The sequence below is a fragment of the Myxine glutinosa genome, chromosome 14 (assembly GCF_964187855.1).
Source record: "Myxine glutinosa chromosome 14, kmMyxGlut1.1, whole genome shotgun sequence".
NCBI lineage: Eukaryota > Metazoa > Chordata > Myxini > Myxiniformes > Myxinidae > Myxine > Myxine glutinosa.
The window spans coordinates 18,233,696-18,255,872 of NC_136274.1; the positions used below are offsets into that span (position 1 = coordinate 18,233,696).

Sequence of the window (22,177 nt, forward strand, 5' to 3'; positions counted from 1 at the left end):
ATAGCGCGGCCCAAAAGATGCAGGAGGTCTCTCAGCGCTCGGAGGTAGTGACTTCTCTTTCTCCAAGCTGGGGGCGCATCTCTCGTCACGTCCGGCAAGTCGCTGCGTATATCCGGCGGGGAGTGACACGCCCTCGGCTCGTTAGCTCCGCCCCAGATGGAATCGGTCCGCCCTTCTTATTGGGTGCGGGGGGGTTACCAGGCTCCGCCCTTGACGAGGAGCTGACAGCCAGCCCCTTCGTGGTAACCCCGTGGAGCGCATGGTCAATGGCGGCTAACCGAGCCGGTGTGAGGACGCACACTCCCCCGCGCCACGCCGCCCCCATTCTCCTTTGTTGTAGTTGTAGTTGTTGTTGTTGTTGTTTCATGGGGAAGATGGGAGGAGGTAAGGGAAGGTCCTAAACTCACTACTGGTGCCATATAATCACATTCTGGTGCAACGAAGAGTCAGAATTAATGGAAACGAGTCCTTAACTGACATAGACTAAGAATAACTAGCAAGATGTCCGAAAGTTGTCTACGTGAGATGCGGTGGACCTGGGCACGACATTTAATGGGGGGAAAAAGGGGAAGGTCGGTTCTACAGAGTGTTGTTTACAGACAATGGGACTAGGGAATGGGGGATTGGGGATAGTTGGGGAGTATTGGGGAAATAGGGGAATATTTACAAGCGGATATGGAGGCCAAATCCCATATTCGCAACAATATATATATATATATATATATATATATATATATATATATATATATATATATATATATATACACACATTATATAAATACACATCTATCTATAATTCCAGTAATCTCTGTGTGTATGTATGTATGTATGTATGTATGTATGTCTGTGACCGCTGTTTCTCGACAACCACAGGTCCGATATACTTTAAACTTGCCAGGTATATTGCTGGGGACCCGAGGATGTGCCTTTTCAAGGTTTCATATTAATCGGAGAAGTAGTTACCGAGCTATGTCCAAAAAACGATTCAACCAATCAGAGAGCAGCGAGCTATCACGTGTGCCGAACGTGGCGAACAGACTCTGCCTCGGACGGCACATTTGAGAGCGTATTCATTTATTTCACGTTGGCAAACTATGTTGCCGTTAAACTATGTTGTAAAACTAATTAAAACTAATTTGCGACATATTAATCGGAGAAGTAGTTACCGAGCTATGTCCAAAAAACGATTCAACCAATCAGAGAGCAGCGAGCTATCACATGTGCCGAACGTGGCGAACAGACTCTGCCTCGGACGGCACATTTGAGAGCGTATTCATTTATTTCACGTTGGCAAACTATGTTGCCGTTAAACTATGTTTTAAAACTAATTACGTGCACGCTATGGCGATTTCTTTACCAAACTCCGCAAGCCGTTCGCTTTGGACCAAACCATTTCATGTAAATAGAGGGGGGGGGATATAATTTTAGATATATATATAGTACGGGCATGCCCTAGTTATATAAAAGACAATTGTGAGGAACAGAAATGAAAAAAAACGAGATGTGTGTGATTGACATTTTTTGGTGAAGCTTCTGCTGATTTGTCATTATATTTTGGTGGAAAATCCACTTTACTGTTTCTTATATATTTACATGTTTCTTCTATATTGATATGATTCTAATGTGTTTGTTAAACTACATTTCAAAGTATGAAAGTGATGAAATTATACAAAACTAGGGCATGCCCGTACTATATCTATATATCTAAAATTATATCCCCCCCCTCTATTTACATGAAATGGTTTGGTCCAAAGCGAACGGCTTGCGAGTGGTGACAATCCCCCCCCTCTATTTACATGCAATGGTTCGGTCCAAAGCGAACGGCTTCCGGAGTTTGGTAAAGAAATCGCCATCGCGTACACAAACGCGCAGGAAAGCGAATGAATCGCAAATTCGTTTTTATTAGTTGTAAAACATAGTTTAACGCCAACATAGTTTGCAAACGTGAAATAAATGAATACGCTCTCAAATGTGCCATCCGAGGCAGAGTGTGCCCGCCACGTTCGGCACACGCGATCGTTCGCTGCTCTCTGATTGGTTGAATCGTTTTTTGGACATAGCTCGGTAAGTAATTGTCCGATTAATATGAAACCTTGAAAAGGCACATCCTCGGGTCCCCAGCAATATACCTGGCAAGTTAAAAGTATATCGGACCCGTGGTTGTCGAGAAACAGCGGTCACAGACAAACAGACGTACAAACGTACAAACGTACAGACAGAGATTACTGGAATTATAGATAGATGAAAGGTGAAGCAGGGCAGCCCCCAGCTGAACTGGCCTCCCTGGGGACTAACCATCCTCAGAGGATGTGTTCCTCGACAAGGTAATGCTGTAGTTAACTCAGATATCCGGGCTGTAGGAGGTGGCCATTCTGGGTTAGCCAATGGGGAACACTTGTCCGAAGTCAAAGTGCGTAAATGTGGGATTTGCAACTGCAAAACTTGTCTTATATTTACCACAAACAATATAATTAATTGTACAGTAACGGCTAAATCTTACAAGTTAAAAGAAACTAAAGAATTAATTACATGTAAAACCTCAAATATAGTTTACCTAGTGACCTGAAGCAAATGTGCGATGCAATATGTTGGTGAAACAATGCAGAGATGTAATGTGAGAATGAATGCACACAGGAGCGGCATGAAAAAGCCAGATAGAACTACTGGTTGTCCACTACTTAACCATAATTTTACTTGTAGATATCTTACTATAATTCACCAAATGTCTGTCCGTCCGTCCGTTCCCAGGTACCGCAAAAACGGCTGCACCGATCGCAACGATTTCCTGGAACCCCTGCAGTAAAATCCTACGATAATTCACCAAAAGAACATGACATGAAAAATAAAAACGGCTGAACAGTATTTCATGAACATTTCATTGCGGAATTGAGGAAAATCCTGATGAATTACAAACCTTTCGCGAATCCAGAAGTGGGCAGATGATGGCAATGAGCTGGTTTGATAATATCCCAATAAAACTGTCATTTAAAACAGTATTTTGGTAAAGTATTAATTGATTGAAATTGAGTGAATACAATAACGATAACGTAATTGTGTTCACCCAACCGTCCGGAACTACTTCACATCAGGATTTAAATATTTGTTTATGTCACGAATGTTGTTAAAAGTTTATTTTTTATATTAATGCCATTTAATTTGTGATTGGAGTTATGCTGTTTTGAATGAAAATAGAGATATTGAGTTCACGTGAATGACGAAATGCCGTGACGGTTTGTACTTTCTAAATGTGAAATTCGTGGATCGCCATTTGCAGATTTGCCAATGACTGGGTATGGAACAAACGTACCTGTTTGTTTGCGAACAGAAACGTTTTTTATGGAAGTCCTTCACGAACTTGCTGTCCATGTCTGACGTGTGACTGGAGGTGCTACAGGAATGTGGAATTTATTGGTTTCATGCTTTAGCATTCGCCGTTTCTGCATTGTCTGTTTGCTTCCAGCCTCCCACCCGTGCGTAGCTCGGGTACCTCACTAGTTGTAAAAATGCGAGCTTCAGTGTTCAGGTTATAGAAAAGATAAGCGGAAATGGCCGAAAAAAGAATGGGATGGAAGATAAAACAATCACACAATTGCGAAAGCGTGGAGAACTTTTCTGGATTAAAGAATTAAGAACTGCTTAGTGCTTACCCTTATGGATTAAATGAAAGAATTAATGACACATATACACAGCAAAATGGACAAAACATCATTGTCTGTTTTTAACTCCTTACCACGAGACTCTCAGAGACAGAGTGCATAACTATGGACGTAAATATCTAATTAGACACACCACAACAAATCGTAAATGAGTGGTTAGATCTTAACAAATTCAACATCTGCACATTACTTAACAGCAGCAGAATTAAAGGGGAACGGACATGAGTATAGACATCAAATGCTTAAAGGGCCTCAGACACAGAAAATCATGTTTGGTTTAATTAATAGATATTGCTTCACTTAACCGTCTTGTTTTTGGAATAAATATCACTCGATTGGCCCCCGCCACCCAAAAAACGGCGATTTGATTGCTCATGTGACTGGCTACGTCATCGAGGGAATTTTTGTTGCTGCTGGTAGTTTTTAGCTGGTAGTGGAGTCCTGCCCCTAAAATGGTGATGTTCATTCATGATGTCACCTGTGTGATGTAATCGAGGGAAAGGTTTCTCAGCACGCAATGATAACTGCCTGACCAAGAATCTTCTGATAGTCCAAATCATTATTAAAAACTACCAGCAGCAACAAAAATTCCCTCGATGACATAGCCAGTCACATGAGCAATCAAATCGCCGTTTTTTGGGTGGCGGGGACCAATCGAGTGATATTTATTTTTTTTAAAGGACGATTAAGTGTTAAGTGAAGCAATATCTATTAATTAAACCAAACATGATTTTCTGTGTCTGTGGCCCTTTAAGATTAATTAATTGTAGCAACAAAAAAGATTAAGTTTCGCGCAAAAATTGCTGCTCTAGCATGCGTGAATCGTGAGATATCCGAGTTTTAAAATGCCAATAGCAGACGATTTCTCCGTGCCAGCCAGCATCTGGTGATGACTATCGTCATCGTGACGTCATCAGAGGAAGCTGATGTGACTGCGCAATAGTAAACAATGGCAGACACCGAATCCGATAGTTGCGTAAGTCTGGATATCAGCGATATTTCTGACCAATCTGATGCGGAAAATGAAGAGAAAGCTAATAATCTTGGGGAATCACACTCAATTCTCCCATACAGATTCGAACCATACCGTCCAGAGAGTGAAGAAGATAAATCGTCGGACACAGACACAATGGCAATCGATTTTGATCTCGGGCGCCTCCAAAATACTGAATGGTATTCATTTTTATGTCTTTTTTAATTGAAAAAGTTTTTTTCTGGTCAATGGAATACATAACTAATATTTAATTAATGTTCGGTGCCATGAGGCAAGAAATGGATAGAAACACAGAAACGAAATACGACTTTATTGACAGTGCAGCACTGCAGGTGTATCAGTTGTAATTGTATCATTATAGCACTCTCTATAATGCAAGCAATCTCTGTCTGTGTGTCTGTCTGTGCGTATGTCTGTGACCGCTGTTTCTCGAGAACCACTGGTCCGATCTAAGTGAAACTTGCCAGGTATATTGCTGGGGACCTGAGGATGTGCCTTTTCAAGGTTTGCTATTAATCGGACAAGTGGTTACCAAGTTATGGCCATTTATTTAGCAAACATGTTTTGTACGTGAACGAAGAAACAGCGAAGGACGAGAGCGAAGACCGAAGGAACGATGCAAGTTTTAATTTTTCTTTGCACGTATGGTCAAGCGACAGCGAAGGAACCACGTGTGTTTGTTGTTTCTGCCTCGCGGTTTGAAAATTGAATACTTGGCCATTAAAACGAATTTGCGATTAATCGTAACTGCGATATGCGAACTTCCGGGCAGTGAGGCCTTATTTTTGGTACGTACATCAACGTACGTATGTCGACGTACTTAACTTCACGCACGTTCGGGCACGCACTAGCAGCAGCCACACAACGACTGGGCATGATTCCAACTGATCGTAACGAAAACAAAGCGATGTTCTGAGCGTCACGAAGCCAACAAGGCTTTAAGAACGAAAAACTGGGTTACTTCGCAAACTTCATTTCCGGTTTGCGGTTTTGACAAAACTGATTTTGCTTGTTCGGCAATATTTTGACAAATTCTAATAAAACCACGAAGATATTTGTGAAATGAACTCAATAGAAGTGTTTAACATATGTTTATGTTTCGAAATCTGCAAAGTTGTTTTGGTCGTGTCTGTTCTCCTTTAAGATAAATTCCTTAAACAAAAAAAAAACTGAAGGAAGTTTGGTAAATCGTGAACAGATTAATGGAAGAGGACGATCAAGAGGAACTCCCAATCCAACACATGGAAGCAATTCTGGGCATGATTGATCATAAAATGTACAAAGAGAAACCTAAAGAAGTGAATCCTAGAAAAGACAATGATATCATCAAAATTATGTTTGATAACAAAGGGGTGGAAATGATCAATATCGAGAAAATACTTCAACATAAGGAAGTGTGGAGTAAACTTCCAGAAACAATACAACAGAGAGAGCGACCAAGAGTTGTGTACACTTTGGGAAGTTCAATTCGGGGAAAGATCTTCAACTACAAGGACACTGTACAATCTATAGACACAGAGGAATGGCTAAATAACATCATTGTAATTGTGAACATTCCGCATTCAAAGATCCACATCCTAAACACGTCATCACAGGTGATCTCAGAATAGTGAAAGATAAAAGATTACGTGCATTACTTACAAAAGGACCAAATTATAGAGAAAATAAAAGAATAAACTGGAATAAAGCAATGGAACTTACAATGATGGGACTGGGTGAATGGATGAAAGAACAAATTGATAAACATAAAGTACCAAACACACAAATAGTGGGGCGGCTTAGCCCAAATATTCAAAAGAATTGTGCATTTTGTGATACAAGCACCAAATTTGGCACAAATGTACATTAATATGTTGCGAACATTTTCAGATATTGGGCCACTTGAAATTCCGTAATTTTATTTTTCAATTTTTTTCAAATTTCGTAATTTAAAATTTTTCGGGTGACACCGTCACAATTTCGGGCTTCGAGGCCGGCCGATAGGCAAAGTGTGAACGGAAGGGACGAGGTTCTCCTGACCACGTGGCCCTCGATCTGGGAAGTGAGAGGCGTTCCATTAGTGGACACGCCCCTCACGCCCGACCTTTGGGCGGCCCCGGCAGGCCGTTTGTTTTGACGTTCCGTGACAGGCCCCGCACCCCCACCTCCGGGCCGACCGGAAGCTTGTGCTGAGTACATCGTACCTGAACAACTCAGTGAGGCAGAACACAGCAGTGCACACCAGGGTGACCCCTTCAGTGCATAAACCAATTAACCTGTCCACTGCAGGGCATATAGAAATGAAGTTATTTTCTGCATATAATAATAATACAAGTTCAGTTCTATATAACAATTTCTGTTATCACCACTACCACTACAACTACCACTACTACAAGCTTTGTCTGGAATTTTGTGGACTAACAGACAAACAGACAAGCTGGGATCAAAACATTACCTCCTTCCACCATTGAGTGTAGAGGTAAACATCATGGAAATTATATCATGCCCTAGATTTAATTCATGCTTACCCGTGTATTTGCTTCACTGGTTCACAAGGTCTTTTGCATACATGTAATTCAGACTCTCGTCTTCATTGCTGACCACACAATGTTCGCAACATATTAATGTACATTTGTGCCAAATTTGGTGCTTGTATCACAAAATGCACAATTCTTTTGAATATTTGGGCTAAGCCACCCCACTATATCGGCCGGCCTCGAAGACCGAAATTGTGACGGTGTCACCCGAAAAATTTGAAATCACGAAATTTGAAAAAATTTGAAAAAAAAGATTACGGAATTTCAAGTGGCCCAATATCTGAAAATGTTCGCAACATATTAATGTACATTTGTGCCAAATTTGGTGCTTGTATCACAAAATGCACAACAGGTTTGCTATGCTGCTACACTAAAATGGCTTCATGGTTGGAGGAGGTAGAGAAACATGTGAAAAGAAGAGTTGTTGATTTGAATAGAAAAGTTCGAATCAATAATCCGAAGGCAATTTTAACGTGGTCTTTTTCTCTTGGGTTTTAAGCGATCAATTAAGCCAAGAAGATGGGCATCTTGCTTCTCCTGGTCACCAAAAGCCCAGAAGGTTTCATGGTTTGCCTTTATCACATGCTCATCCAAGTTCGTAAAACACTTCAACCGTTTACATTTACAGTCCTTCCCTATTTTTAGAGCAGGAACATCGTTACCACAGCTACTAACATATGCCTTTCCACTGTTTCGTTTCGAGTTCCTAACATTTTGTTTCCGGGTCTCAGGGCAGCGCACACGTTTTTTCCCTCTTGGATGATTTTCTGGAGGTTCCCCTGTTGCTGCTTCCAAGGCCACCCCAGGAGCAGCATCATCACGATGACCAGCCGCAGCAGCATGTTCCTGGTCATTAGTGTGAGGCAGCTGGATTGCAGCTTCCCCATCATTATCATCGTTTCGACGAAGCCTTTTTTTACCTGGACTTTTAGCTGGTGATCGTCTGTGGTTATCATCATCTGAAGAACTCTCAGTCACTCTCATATACATAGTCAGGATCATTGATGGAATCGTCCGAATTCACCGATATAAGCGACATATCAGCAGACGTGTCACCTGCTAGGGATCTTGTAGCTTGGGATGCATCAGCCATAGCCTTCAGTACACTTTCAGTCATGGGGAGTTGCTCCTGATCCTCAACATCTTCTTCTTCATCTGTCAGCCCCGTGTCATCTTCACAGTCATCTGCATTCACAATCATCTCAAACGCGTCTTCAACCGATAGGTGTTTGGAGGCCATCTGGAAAAAGAAAACACCCATTAAGATCACCATACCTATATCTATTGTACATAATCTATTTCATGTTAGTTTTATGTTTATGGGGGTACCTATGCTTGTACCAGAAATTCAGAGATACCCCTTATGTAGGGAAAATGGATCTTTTTACCACCCTTCTTTACGGACTTTTCTAAGACCTTCCAATCTCCATGTCATTGTCAGTCCACATGTTTAGAATTCGGGGTTTAGAACGGCGGGAATCTGCATAAATTTTGCACCGGAGAGCTTACACCACGTTCCAGATGAAATAGAAAACCTTTAAATACGGGGGCATTGTTGATGGGGCTCACGGCATACCCTTTTTGAAGGAATTGGAACTAAAATAAACCCTTTTTCATGATTTGTATGGAAACTTCTCTGTACTCTGAACCTGTTCCTTACATTTCCCGTACGCGAAAGCGGTCACATAAAAATCTGAATGGGGGTGGGGGGGGGGGGGAGTCATACTGGGCGGTGAACTTCTTGAAAGTACCTGTATGTCTGTTATAGGCCTATGCATGCTCATCAGCTTGGGTTTGTGAGAGTTAAAATATAGAATTGCATCCTTATGGACAACGAATCTGACTATGAATAGGACATCATGTGATTTTCAATACATTTGCCTGTACATGTCTAGTATTACAATCGGGCCAAGTCCAATCTGAAGAAAATGAATGTATTCCCCGAAATGGAAGATATACCATGCTGCATTTTGTGTTCTCTGCTTTCCAGAGGATAAATGAAATATTATTTAAGCTTACCTTTATATTTTGTGAAATGTATCATGTCATAAAAACATGAGCTAAGCTGACTTCAGCAAAATGGCTGACAGGCATGAGCCATGTGCCCACTTCGTGTCGAGTACTACAACCAGGCTAAGTCACATAGGTGGACTTAGCCTGAATTTAATTCTGTATTTTGACCTATTTACTCGGTTCTAGTTCGGGCCATGATGCAGATATCACCCAGGTAGTGGTTTTAGACAATGGAGAGAGCCATCTTTTATGTAAAAATGTCACTAACTCAATATCTATAAAAATGTGACTTAGCCTGGTTATAATTCTATGGTCTTCAATTGATGTGCAGTAAAATTTAATCTCATTTGGGAGAGAAATTCCGGTTATATCAGGAAACAAAGTCGTGCTCAAAAGAAACCATTTTGGACCTTTTTTTTTTTTTTATCTTGTAGAGGAGCGTGTCCCCAAACCCTCTTTAGTGGGGTATGTTTGCTGAAATGCGAGTCACACAGAACTATTTCCATTCCATACCAATTTCAACATGAAAGACCTGTAGAAGCTGCTGAGAAATACCAGGAAGCAATTGAAAGTGAGTGACGAGGTGCCAACCATCGAACGGAACGATACGGATGTTGCCATAGAAGGCCTCGAAAGCCTCATAAGTTCACTTCTTCGGTTTGTGGTGACACTGACAGCATGAAGGTTTTGCATTGGGCTATGGTAATTACAGTAATGTTTACCTGTGGAAAATTGCCAGGTATGTAAGGCAATTACCTGCCTCATTAAAAACCAAATTTATGCTGAAAATGGAAAGAAAACAATCATGCGTCCTTCGGTGAATCCTTCACTCCCGCTCTAGACATCCAGACGGTGCATATTGGTCCATGCAGTTATTCCATTCATCCATACATCCATCCATCCATACATCCATGTACAACTTTAACTGTCTTGTGGCAAGCACTTTTGGTGTTTTTGGTTCACAAGTTATCAAGTGACCACTATATTCGTCATGTGTGTGCGTCTGTCTGTGTCTGTGTCTGTCTGTCCGCAGCATAACAACCCGATGATATCATCCGATCTTGATGAAACTTGGGTGGGAGGTTGATATCATGATCTAGTTGTGTCCTGCCTAGAGTGGGCGTATTGCGCCCATTGTGGGCGGAGCCATGCCCGAAAAAGATGTCTTTTTAGGGGGTAATCGAGTTCAAGCTAAATCTTCTCCGAGGGGTTTGGTGGAATCCGACAGGGGTTTTGGTATTTGGTTAGGCCAATGTCATGTGTCTAGCCACACGGAGCTCGATTTTTTTATTTTTCATTTATTCATTTATTTTCATTTAATTTTTTCCCGAATTTTCGGTATTGTGTAGCTAGCTAACCTCATAACTGATTATACATTATTTTCTATCTCATTTCAAGGTCAGTAACCTTCGTTTTGACATTTCCGGGCCTGGCCTGTCCTGTTTCGGTTATAGTCCGTCCTTTGTCATTGAATACCGCTCGCTCGAGAACCATTGTCTTCTCCTGACTTGTTCTGTTTATATTTAATTTACCGACATATTTTAATCGAAAAAGCTACTTTTAAGTGAACTTGTAAATATGCTGGTTTTTTTATTATTATTATTTTTAATCTGAGCACAATCACCATGAATATTGTGTAGTAATTTCAGCCTTGACTCTTGTGTTTTTTCAACAGCATCAGATGGATGGATGTGTGAATGATGAATGTTAATTGACCATATGTATGGAAGAACTGCTGGGAATGCTTGCTTGACTTTTCCTACTTCGAGGTGCACCTACTGTATGTTACCTACTCTTGGAATTTAGATTTTTTTTTAATCTGCCTTTGAGAACCCGTGAAAGGCAGGCAAAGCCTTTGCCTTCTATTCATCTAGATTCAAGACTAGAGTTTAGATCTGTGTCTCTCACGGATCTAGACTCTCTAGAACGTTCCACCTGGTGATCCGGTGAACATCTAATGCCATTGAGATTGATCTGTGTTCTTAGCAGGAGAATGTAATTTGCTCTGACCAGTACTAGAACATCTGTCGAGAAGAATCTCACCTGTGCATTGCTTTGGTTCCACTGTGATGGGGATACTGCTTGACATGTCATCAAAGTGTCGACTTCCTCATTGTTGGTGTCATCAAAGTGCAAATTTTTGTTCATTATACGACTTATATCTGGTCGAGTAACTGATTTCTATTGTAGTCTGGAGTCTTCTCGAAGTGCCTTGTCAAATTGACCATCGTTTTGTTGTGGGACATGCTTAAGGATATACAAGGAAATTAGATGCAGGAGGCCATTCGGTCCATCATGCCTGTGCCACATCAACACCAGACCAATTTATATAAATAAAAAAGAAAATGCAAAAAAAAAATTTGGGGAGTGGACAAAGGTAGTTTTTGGGTGAGGAAACGCACCAACAACCATACACCACCACCACATGATGAGACCCCAGACAATGCGCCACACCAGATGCATGCAAGCACCCATCCATACTCAAGCTACCTAAAAGTCCTGCCAACATATCTCTATCATCCTATCTCAAATACTTCCAGGTACCTATCTAATTCCAATTTCAAATTATCTACTGATTCTGCTGCGACCACCTTTCCAGGGAGACAATTCCATGTATTTAAGTTACTCTTTGCGTGAAAGATCCCTGCCTTATCTCTCCTTTTCTTTACTCCCAGGCCATGACCCCAGGTCCTATCACTGTCTACTGTGCTGAAGAATTAGTCTGCACTTTTGTTGATACCCTTCATTCTTTTAAACATCTCTATCGTATCCCCTCGTAACCGCCTCCTTTCTAATGTATTGTTGCGGATCTCAGCGCCGGCATTTCCCCTTACCAAGGGGGGATTAGTCCCCTTGTCTTTTACTAGCCGAAGGGACCCAGGACCGATGACGTCCTTCCCGGACAGCATTAGGTAGGGTTTTAGGACTATGGATTCGCTATTACCTAAGTACTAACGCCGCCCAGAAACGAGGAAATAAGCCCCGCCCAAATCACAGGTTATAGTAGAAACGCCGAGCGGTAGCGACCCGTGACGTTAGCAATGACTAACCCGATCCAAGCGGTTCATAATCGTGCCACGCTTACCCAATGATGGAAATGACTGAAACAGTCGGATTTGGAAGAAAGGAATAACAGAATTTAGTTACACTTTGTACAATCAAGACGAAGAAGAAGAATACACAGTGCAGCCTTATACAGTCTTAACTTATCCCTGGGCAGAAAATACAATTCAGTTATTGTGAAGCACAGTTATAACATAATACATTTCCCATTTTGTCTCAGAGCATTCCCATAACCCACAGTTGTGTTGAATTGAAAGAAAGTGTGCAATTCGTTTGATTCCCCAGAGAATGGTATTTCTCCATAGTGTAGCAGCATAGCAAACCTGTTGTGCATTTTGTGATACAAGCACCAAATTTGGTACACTAGTAGACTATCATATTATGAAAAGATCTGGATATTGGGCCATCTCAGATTCAGAGAGGGCAGAGAGGGCAATCATGGGAGAGGGCAAATATTCCTACAGGTCGCACAAGATCTGCCTGCAACCCTCTTATGGTTAAACTGCCAAAATCAAGACTTTCTGCTCACCTTCACTCCTTCATTCCTCTTTTCTCCCGCCTCTGGAACAAACTCCCTCACTCTCTTCAATCCCACTCAACCCTCCAGGTCTTTAAAACAGCTGTTCACCACCATCTCTTATCCTCCCCCATCCAAAACCTTGATCTTTTCTACCCCCGCTAATTTCGGTCCCTTTGTGTTTTATACCTCTCCCCGCCCCCCCCGCCCCCCCATCCTTCCCACGCCTCCTGCCCCCAAGCCCTCTCCCTCCCACACTTCTCCCTGCTCTCAAATGTTGTGATTGTGTGCTTCCCCTTCTCTCCCCATCTTGTCTTCCGCTCCCTCTTTTTGTATATTTTGTTTGTCTGGTTGATTTGTTTGTGAAATAAATGTTAGCTCTTTAACGAGCCTCGATTCAGTATACAAAAAAAAAAAAAAAAAAAAAAAAAAAAAAAAAAAAGAGTCAGGGGTTCAATGATGTGGGTTAAATGTTAAATGCAGTGTTGAACAGGTGGGTCTTGAGCGATGTTTTGAATGTGGTGAGTGAGGAGGAGTCTCTGATGGTGTGAGGTAGTGAGTTCCAGAGCGTGGGAGCAGCGATGGAGGAGGCCCTGTCCCCCCAGGATCTGAATTTGGTCCGGATGGGGGGGGGTCAGGTTATGGAGGGCTTTGTAGGTCAAGAGGAGGATTTTGTACTGGATTCTCTGGGGGATGGGGAGCCAGTGAAGCTTGTAAAGGACGGGGGTGATGTGGTCACGGGTCCGGGAATGGGTGAGTAGACGGGCAGCGGAGTTCTGAATGTTTTGGAGTTTATTGGTGATTATTGAGGGTGAACCATAGAGGAGGCTGTTGCAGTAGTCCAGACGGGAGGTGATGAAGGCGTGGATGAGGGTTTCTGCAGCCGTGGAGGAGAGGGATGGACGGAGACGGGCGATGTTTTTCAGGTGAAAGAAGGCTGTCTTTGTGATGTGTTTAGTGTATTTGTCGAAGGAGAGGGTTTGGTCAAAGATGATGCCAAGATTCCGGATGTGAGGGGAGGTGGATTCTGGGAAACCGTCGATGTTGAGGGCAAAGTTATGGGTGGATTTGGTGAGCGTTTTTGGGCCAATGATGATTATTTCAGATTTATCATAGTTAAGTTTGAGGAAGTTGATTTGAAGCCAGGATTTTATTTCAGTGATGCAGTTTGTCAGGATAGAGTGGGTAGCGGTGGAGATGGACTTGGTGGAGATGAAAAGCTGGATGTCATCGGCGAAGCAGTGGAATTGGAGACCATGACGGCGGATTAAGTGACCAAGGGGGGACAGGTACAGGATGAAGAGGAGGGGGCCAAGAACTGAACCTTGGGGGACACCTTGGAGGAGGGGAGCAGTGGGGGATTTGCAGTTATTGATGGAGATGAACTGGCGTCTGTCAGAGAGGTATGATTTGATCCAAGAGAGGGCAGTGCCGGTAATGTTAAAAGTGGTTTCAAGTCGGGTGAGGAGGATGGTGTGATTGATGGTGTCAAAGGTGGCGCTGAGGTCGAGGAGGATGAGAATGTTGAGGTTGCCAGCGTCAGAGGAGAGGAGAAGGTCGTTGGTGATTTTGATGAGCAGTTTCAGTACTGTGGTTGGAGCGGAATCCGGATTGGAATGTTTCATACAGGTTATTGGCAGAGGTGATGTTTGAGTTGAGTGGCTACAGCGCGTTCCAAAACTTTTGACAGAAAGGGTAGGTTGGAGATGGGTCTGAAGTTATTTAGGGTGTCAGGGTTGAGTCCAGGTTTTTTCAGAATGGGGGTAACAGCAGCAATTTTGAGGGATGGTGGGACGATGCCTGCAGACAGGGAGGAGTTTATTGTTGCAGTGATAAGTGGAGAGAGAGCAGGAAGGGAGGCCTTGACAAAGCTGGAGGGGATGGGGTCAAGAGTGCAGGTGGCAGTTTTCATTCCTTTGAGGAGTTCAGAGAGGTCAGTAGGGGAGACTGGGGAGAATTGAGACAGGGGTTGGCAGGATAAGGGGGGGCAGGTGGTTTGAGGGGGAGCGGGTGCGGTGGTGGTTAAGCTGTTGTAGATGTTGTCAATTTTGCATTGGAAGAATGAAAGGAAGGAGATGCAGTTGTCTACTGTGAATGACTGAGTGGTGGTGTTCAGGGCGCTGAGGAGTTTGTTTATTGTAGAGAAGAGTGCTTTTGGGTTTCCGGAGCCAGAGTGGATAATTTGAGAGTAGTAGGCGGAGCGGGCATGGGAGAGGGCATCTTTGTAGTGTTGTAGGTTGTCCTTGTAGGCTTGGGAGTGAATTGTGAGACCTGTTTTATTGCGGAGTCTTTCAAGTTGGCGAGCACGAGTTTCCATCAGGCGGAGTTCAGGGGTAAACCAGGAAGCAGAATGGGTGAAAGAAACCGTTTTGGTTTTTATAGGCGCAAGCTGGTCAAGGCAGGAGGAGAGAGTGTGGTTGTAGTAGTCAGCGAGGTCAGAAGGGGTGTGGAGGTCAACGAAGGGAGAAGGACATTTTTTCAGAGAGGGTGGATGAGAATGAGGTAGGTGAAAGAGCGTTTAGCTTACGGAAGTTGATAGTGCGATAATGCCTTGGTGCTGGGGTGGGGAGGTTGATGGTCATAGTGATGGCTAAGTGGTCAGAGAGGGTGAGGTCAGAGCCAGAGAGATGGTGCAAAATTAATCTAGTAGAGCAGACAAGGTCCAGAATGTGACCACGGTTATAGGTAGGAAAGTTGACATGTTGAGTGAGGTTAAAGCAGGTGAGTAAATCAGTGAAGTCAGTGGTTATTGTGGAGTCAGTGGAGTCCATGTGGATATTGAAATCACCGAGGAGGAGGATTGAGGGGGAGAGGGAACAGAGCTGGGTCAGAAAGTAGGAGAGGTCAGACAGGAATGATGGGTGTGGTTTGGGACGGCGGTAGACGACAGCCATGACTGACTGTGTGTGACCAGACAGTTTAAAAGCCAGGTGTTCAAATGATGGAGCAGATGATATGGAGATGAGGCTGGTCTTGATGTCTTGTCGGTGAATTACGGCAATTCCATCACCTCGGCCCTCCGAGCGTGGTTTATTGATGAAAGAATATCCATTGGGTGTAGTGAGGTTGAGTGAGAAGTAGTCTAGAGGTTGTTGCCAGGTTTCAGTGAGACAGAGAAAGTCTAGTTTATTATCCAGAATGTAGTCGTTCAGGATGAGGCTTTTGTTGTTGAGGGACCGGGTATTGAACAGGGTGAGCTTGATGTTGTTTTGTACGGTGGGGATGAACTCAGGTGATTTAGCCAGGGTTTTCAGACAGGAGGTGCGATCGTGTGCGTTGCTGTGACCAGGTGCGCTGGGACGATGAGTGGGAGTGCGCTGAGCCGACCAGAGTATGGGAATGGAGTGACCTGTTTGTAAGTAAACAAACTTACGACCGGAGCCTCTATGAATGTATCTGGGTCGTCGCAGGAGTCTGTGGTACTTGATTGCAGAGATGCATGATGGGGTGGAGTGAGTATTGAGCAGAAGAAGCCTTGCGGCGGAGTACCTCAGAGCCATGCCAGGCAGGAGCGAAGGGACGAGTACGAGGCCAAGGTCGAGGAGGCAAAGCAGCAAACGCAGCGGCAAACGACCGCAGCCGCTAATCAAGACCACAGCGGCAAACAGCCACCGCCGCAAACAACGGCCACAAACAACGGGAGCGGGCCTGAGGAAACGGTGGAGGAGCCGGGCAGGCGAAGCCAGGAGCAGAGCCGGGACCGAGCAGAGGGCAGACCCAACGGTCAAAAATCCGCCACGACCACCAGAAAAGCAAACTATGTACAATGGCCCAGTCGGAGAAGCGGCGAACAAGTAACGCCAGCGTCCTCTCCAGACCGGGATAAAATAAATAAATAATAATCATTAAAAATTTAATAAATTATTAATCAATTCGGTCACAGAACACATAAACCACCACCATTTCATCAGAATCTGGAATTTTTATTTTTTTTCAAGTAATTAATCGAATAATTAAATAATTAATTGATTAATTGATTAATTGATTCATCAATAAATCAAAAATATCCTTGATAGCCACATCACTTGGTCACTCATGTCCAAATATTAGCTTCCGAGCTCAAAAGGTGCCTGAGATATTGGCCAAATGAGAAAGAAAATAAATAAATGATTAATAATGAAAATAAATAAATAATAATCATAAAAAAATTAAATTATTAATCAATTCGGTCAGAGAACACATGAACCACCACCATTTCATCAGAATCTGTAACTGAAAAAAACCAAAACATTTTAGTCATTAATCGAATAATTAATCGATTAATTGATTAATTAATCAAAAATAGCCTTTGCAGCCAAATCACCTGGTCATTGGCATGTCCAAATATCAGCTTCCTAACTCAAAAGGTGCCTGAGTTAATGGTCAGAAGAGAAAGGAAATTTGATTAATTAAATAAGTACTTAATTAATCGCTAATAATTAAATAACTCCTCAATTTATTGATTAATCAAAAAACAAAAAATACCGTTTTTGACAAAGGACTTGCTCACTATTGTGCCGAAATTTCAGCTTCCTAGCTCAAAGGATGGCTGAGATATCGTCCAGACAAACAAACAAACAAGCAAGCAAGAAAACAAACGAGAGTGAAAACTGAGTACTCTCTTTCAGCGTGCGTCACTGCCGAGCCCCCTTTGGTGCCCGGCAATGACGATTTGCAATGCCTGGAGACGACATAGGAAAGGTGCGGTGTACAACAAGTACAGAGTTTTATTTTATTTTATTTTTTTATTATTATTATTATTTTTTTTTTTTTTTTTTTTTTTTTTTGTATACAAGATCGAGGCTCGTGAAAGAGCGAACATTAATCACACAGAAAGACAAACCGACACATAAAACATATAACATCGGGAGCGGTAGACAAGATGGGGAGAGAGGGGGAAGGACACAAACACAACATTTGAGAGCAGGGACCGAGAGACATGGAGACATCGAGAGATCTGAGAGAGGGCGAGGGCTTTGGGGGGGGGGGCATGGGAAGGGGGCGGTGGGAGAGGTATAAAACATATGGACACTGCCAGGACTTCCAGGAAAGAAGTTGGAATTTCAAACAAGGTGGATCTGGGGTGAATTAGCGGGGGTAGAAAAGATCAAGGTTTTGGATGGGGGAAGATAAGAGATGGTGGTGAACAGCTGTTTTAAAGACCTGGAGGGAGGAGTGGGATTGAAGGGAGTGAGGGAGTTTGTTCCAGAGGCGGGAGAAAAGAGGAATGAAAGAGTGAAGGTGAGCAGAGAGCCGAGATTTCGGCAGTTTAACCATCAGAGGGTTGCTGGCAGATCTTGTGCGACCTGTAGGAATATTTGGGGGACAGAGCACAGAGAGAGCTGGGGGTGCAAGGCCGGAGAGGAGTCGGTAGAAGACAGAAAGACCACCTACCTGCCTGTGGTGAGTGAGTGAAAGGCCCTCAGAGATAGCTTCATCGCGGGAGATTCCAATAATTCTGAAAGCTTTGGTTTCAACAGCGTGAAGCCGAGCTAGGTGTGAGGCAGGAGCACCGGCCCATAGGGGAGAACAGTATTCCATTGAGCTGCGGATGAAAGCCTTGTATGTGGTGAGGAGCTCAGGTGTGCCGAGGAAGGACTTCGCACGACGGAGGATGCCCAGTCGGCGACTGGCTTTGGAGGCCAGCTTGGAAATGTGGTTTTCCCAAGAAAGATCATGGCAGATAGTGAGACCCAAAATCTTGAGCGACAGAACTTCTTGGAGAGGATTGTTGAGAAAGTAGATGGGAGGGTTGTCCAGTCGATCTTTTCGGAGAGACATAGTAAGAGTGTGAGATTTGTCAGGATTGAAAGACATGTTCCACTTGTTTGACCAGTCTGTGATTTTGTCCAGGTCTTCAGAGAGTGAGGAGGCAGCAGACTGCCGATCTGAGGGAAGAGGAATGGAGCGGCAGAGAGTGGAGTCATCAGCAAAGAGATAGAGAGGATTTTCGAGAGAGTCAGAGAGATCATTGATGAAGACCAGAAAAAGCACGGGGCCCAGAACACTGCCTTGGGGAACTCCAGCCTGAACAGGAAGAGGAGATGAGAGAAACCCATTCAGGGCCACACGTTGACGACGACTAGAGAGGAAGTCCGCCAGCCATGCGTGGAGATTTCCATGGATACCAAAGGAGGAGAGTTTGGTGAGCAGAGCGGGGAGCCAGACCGTGTCGAAGGCACGTGATATGTCGAGGGAGACAGCTCTAATTTCCTGTTTGGCATTGAGGACCTCCATCCATTGTTGAGACAGCAGAAGCAGCATGTCCAGAGTAGAGTGACCTGGTCTGAAACCAAATTGATGATCAGAGATCAAGCCATTGGAGAAGAGGAAAGATTTCATATCCGAAGCAATGATGGATTCCATGACTTTGCTGATAATTGGGAGAAGGCTGATTGGTCTGTAGTTGCTAGGATCTGTTTTTGCACCTTTTTTGTGCAAAGCGGTGATGTTGGCTGATTTCCAAGCAGATGGCAGTTGACCTTGAGCAAACGAGAGGGTGAAGAGAACAGAGAGAGGGTGAGATAGAGCAGCAGAGCAGGATTTTAGGACCCGTGGGCTGATGCCGTCGGGTCCAGTTGCAGAATCAGAGTCGAGGGTTGACAGAAACTTTTCCACCTTGTCAGGAGGAAAGGACACGGAGTCCAGGAGCAGCAGGGTACGACTGGGTATGGTGGGTACAGAGAGGGATGGGTTTGGGACACAAGATTTAGAGGCAAACACAGAGTTGAGGCATTCAGCTTTTTCACGTGCGGAGTCAGCTGTGTAGCCGTTTGAGGTAAGGGAGGGGATGGAGGGGGAACAAACACCAGAAACGGATTTGACCAGACGCCACCAGGATTTGGAAGAGGGAGACAGATAAGAGAGTTCGGTCTTGAGAACGGAGAGATATTGTTTCCTGGCTCTCCTGAGGGTGGACACACACTTGTTTCGGGCTTTGTGAAAGGAAATGAGATTTCCTTCCGTTGGATTTGCTTTCCAGGAGACGAAGGCAAGTTGTTTCTGGGCAACAGCCTCACAAGATTCCGTGTACCATGGACGGGAGGAAGGGTATGACAACTGAAGACGAGATGGGATAAATCTGTGCATGAGAGAGAGCAATTTACTTTGGAAGATACATTCAAAGTACACCGCCCCCATGCCAAATAATTAAATATCCTACAGCGCGGCATTGCCGGGGCGCCTCGGGCGCCTGGCAATACTGCAGTGCAGCTCATTGAGGCTGCATTGGGAGGGAGAGGTGTACACTAATTGATTGATTAATTGTATAATTAAAATCAATAAAAGATTATCACAAAATATTTTCATAATCAATTGGCTAATAGCATAACTAAACCACTAGTGCTTCATCCGAAGATGTATCTTTTAGAAATTTAATTAAATAAGTCATTTATAAAAAATTAAATAATTAATTGATTACTCAATAAATAATTAATCGATTAATCAATAAATAATTCATAGATTAAATGATTAATCAATAAATCAAAAATATCCTTGATAGCCACATCACTTGGTCACTGCCACGTCCAAATATTAGCTTCCCAGCTCAAAAGGTGCCTGAGATATTGGACAAATGAGAAAGAAAATAAATTGATTAATAATGAAAATAAATAAATAATAATCATTAAAAAATTAAATTATTAATCAATTCGGTCACAGAACACATAAACCACCACCATTTCATCAGAATCTGTAACTGAAATTTTTAATTTTTTTTAGTAATTAATCGAATACATAATTAAATAATTAATCGATTAATTGATTGATCAATAAATCAAAAATATCCTTGATAGCCACAAGGTCACTCATGTCCAAATATTAGCTTCCGAGCTCAAAAGGTGCCTGAGATATTGGCCAAATGAGAAAGAAAATAAATAAATGATTATTAATGAAAATAAATAAATAATAATCATAAAAAATTAAATTATTAATCAATTCGGTCATAGAACACATAAACCACCACCATTTCATCAGAATCTGTAACTTAAAAAAAAAAAATTTTTTTGTCATTAATCGAATAATTAAATAATTAATCGATTAATTGATTAATTAATAAATCAAAAATAGCCTTTGCAGCCAAATCACCTTGTCATTGGCATGTCCAAATATCAGCTTCCTAACTCAAAAGGTGCCTGAGTTAATGGTCAGAAGAGAAAGGAAATTTCATTAATTAAATAAGTACTTAATTATTCGCTAATAATTAAATAACTCAATTAATTGATTAATCAAAAAACAAAAAATACCGTTTTTGAGAAAGGACTTCCTCACTATTGTGCCGAAATTTCAGCTTTCTAGCTCAAAGGATGGCGGAGATATCGCCCAGACAAACAAACAAGAAAACAAGAAAACAAACAAACAAACAAACAACCAGAGTGAAAACTGAGTACTCCCTTTCAGCGTGCGTCACTGCCGAGCCCCCTTTGGTGCCCAGCAATGACGATTTGCAATGCCTGGAGATGGCATAGGAAAGGTGCGGTGTACAAAAAACAAGGTGTGTGTGTGTAATATTGTATTAAATATAAATTTTCCTTATTGGGTGAAGGTAGAGTAGCGTTTTCGACACCTACAAAAAATAAATAAATAAATAAATAAAAAACTGATTTTTCTAAATGCCAACAGGATTCGAACATCAACGGGCACTGCCGGGTACTCCTGCTAATCACGAATAAATGCAATTTATCAAATTGTACAGTACTCGGTTGAAAGCAACGGTAAGCAATGGGGGCCACGAGTTTACACTTCACCTCGGAACCACCAGCGGCCACTTCACGACCAGTTTAGTTATTTTGATCGTTGTCGTCTGTCCCTCTGCCAGCACGTGTTGGACCAACCTACCCATTTCATTTTCTTCCCCCATCGGCTTGCACCCTCGTTTGTCGGACCTCTTCCAATCGTGTCCTCATTTCCAGCTTCCAACTCCTTCCATTCCTTGTACTTCGCGAATAAATTAAAGAAATGAAACATCCCCAGAAGCCCCCGCCTTACCTCGTGCTTTCATGATCCGCGTTCACCGCCACGTATCCCTCTTCTGCTTCTCTTCTTCTTCATCACCTATTAATATAGGCTGATATTGGCGCCCTCAGAGTCGCGAGCTCTATATATGCCACGCCCCGAAAACAATTTGTCAGTAAGTAGGAAGACGAACAGGCGTTCATAGTGAACGTTCGTCCCAGGTTCTTTCACAGATTTATTCACGGATTTGTTGAGTCAAAGGTTCTTGTATAAAATATCAGTAACATTTTGGCAGCCAATCCCGAATCATCTGACAAAGCTCATTAATAATCACTTGTGCTCTAACTCTTCAGGAACCTTCCATCGTCCGTATGTCCCTGCATGGTGATGTCCTATCCTGTATATAAATATGAATTTTGAGTGCAATAAAATCAGCGCCTCCTCCCGGTATGTGGGTGCCCTCTCTTGGGGGGGAGGGGGGAGGCCT

The 22,177-nt window shown here is 42.9% G+C and overlaps 1 protein-coding gene across 5 annotated transcripts in view; it reads right to left on the reverse strand.

Moving 5' to 3' along the window:
• Positions 1–21,784, reverse strand: part of LOC137439457 (sodium- and chloride-dependent GABA transporter ine) — a 202,490-nt gene extending 180,706 nt beyond the window's left edge. For 4 of the 5 annotated variants that reach the window (XR_013621459.1, XM_068135220.2, XM_068135219.2 and 1 more), the window contains exons 1-2: positions 21,724–21,784; positions 8,223–8,406 (exon numbers count right to left, since the gene is read on the reverse strand). Coding sequence is in view for 4 of the 5 variants with exons in the window: in XM_068135220.2 (XP_067991321.2) it covers positions 8,223–8,406 (184 nt within the window). In the remaining variant the exon portion in view is untranslated. Of the gene's footprint in view, positions 1–8,222; positions 8,407–21,573; positions 21,677–21,723 lie in introns of those variants that run through there. The other variant, XM_078768563.1, reaches the window with a different exon arrangement.
• Positions 21,785–22,177: the final 393 nt, after the last annotated feature.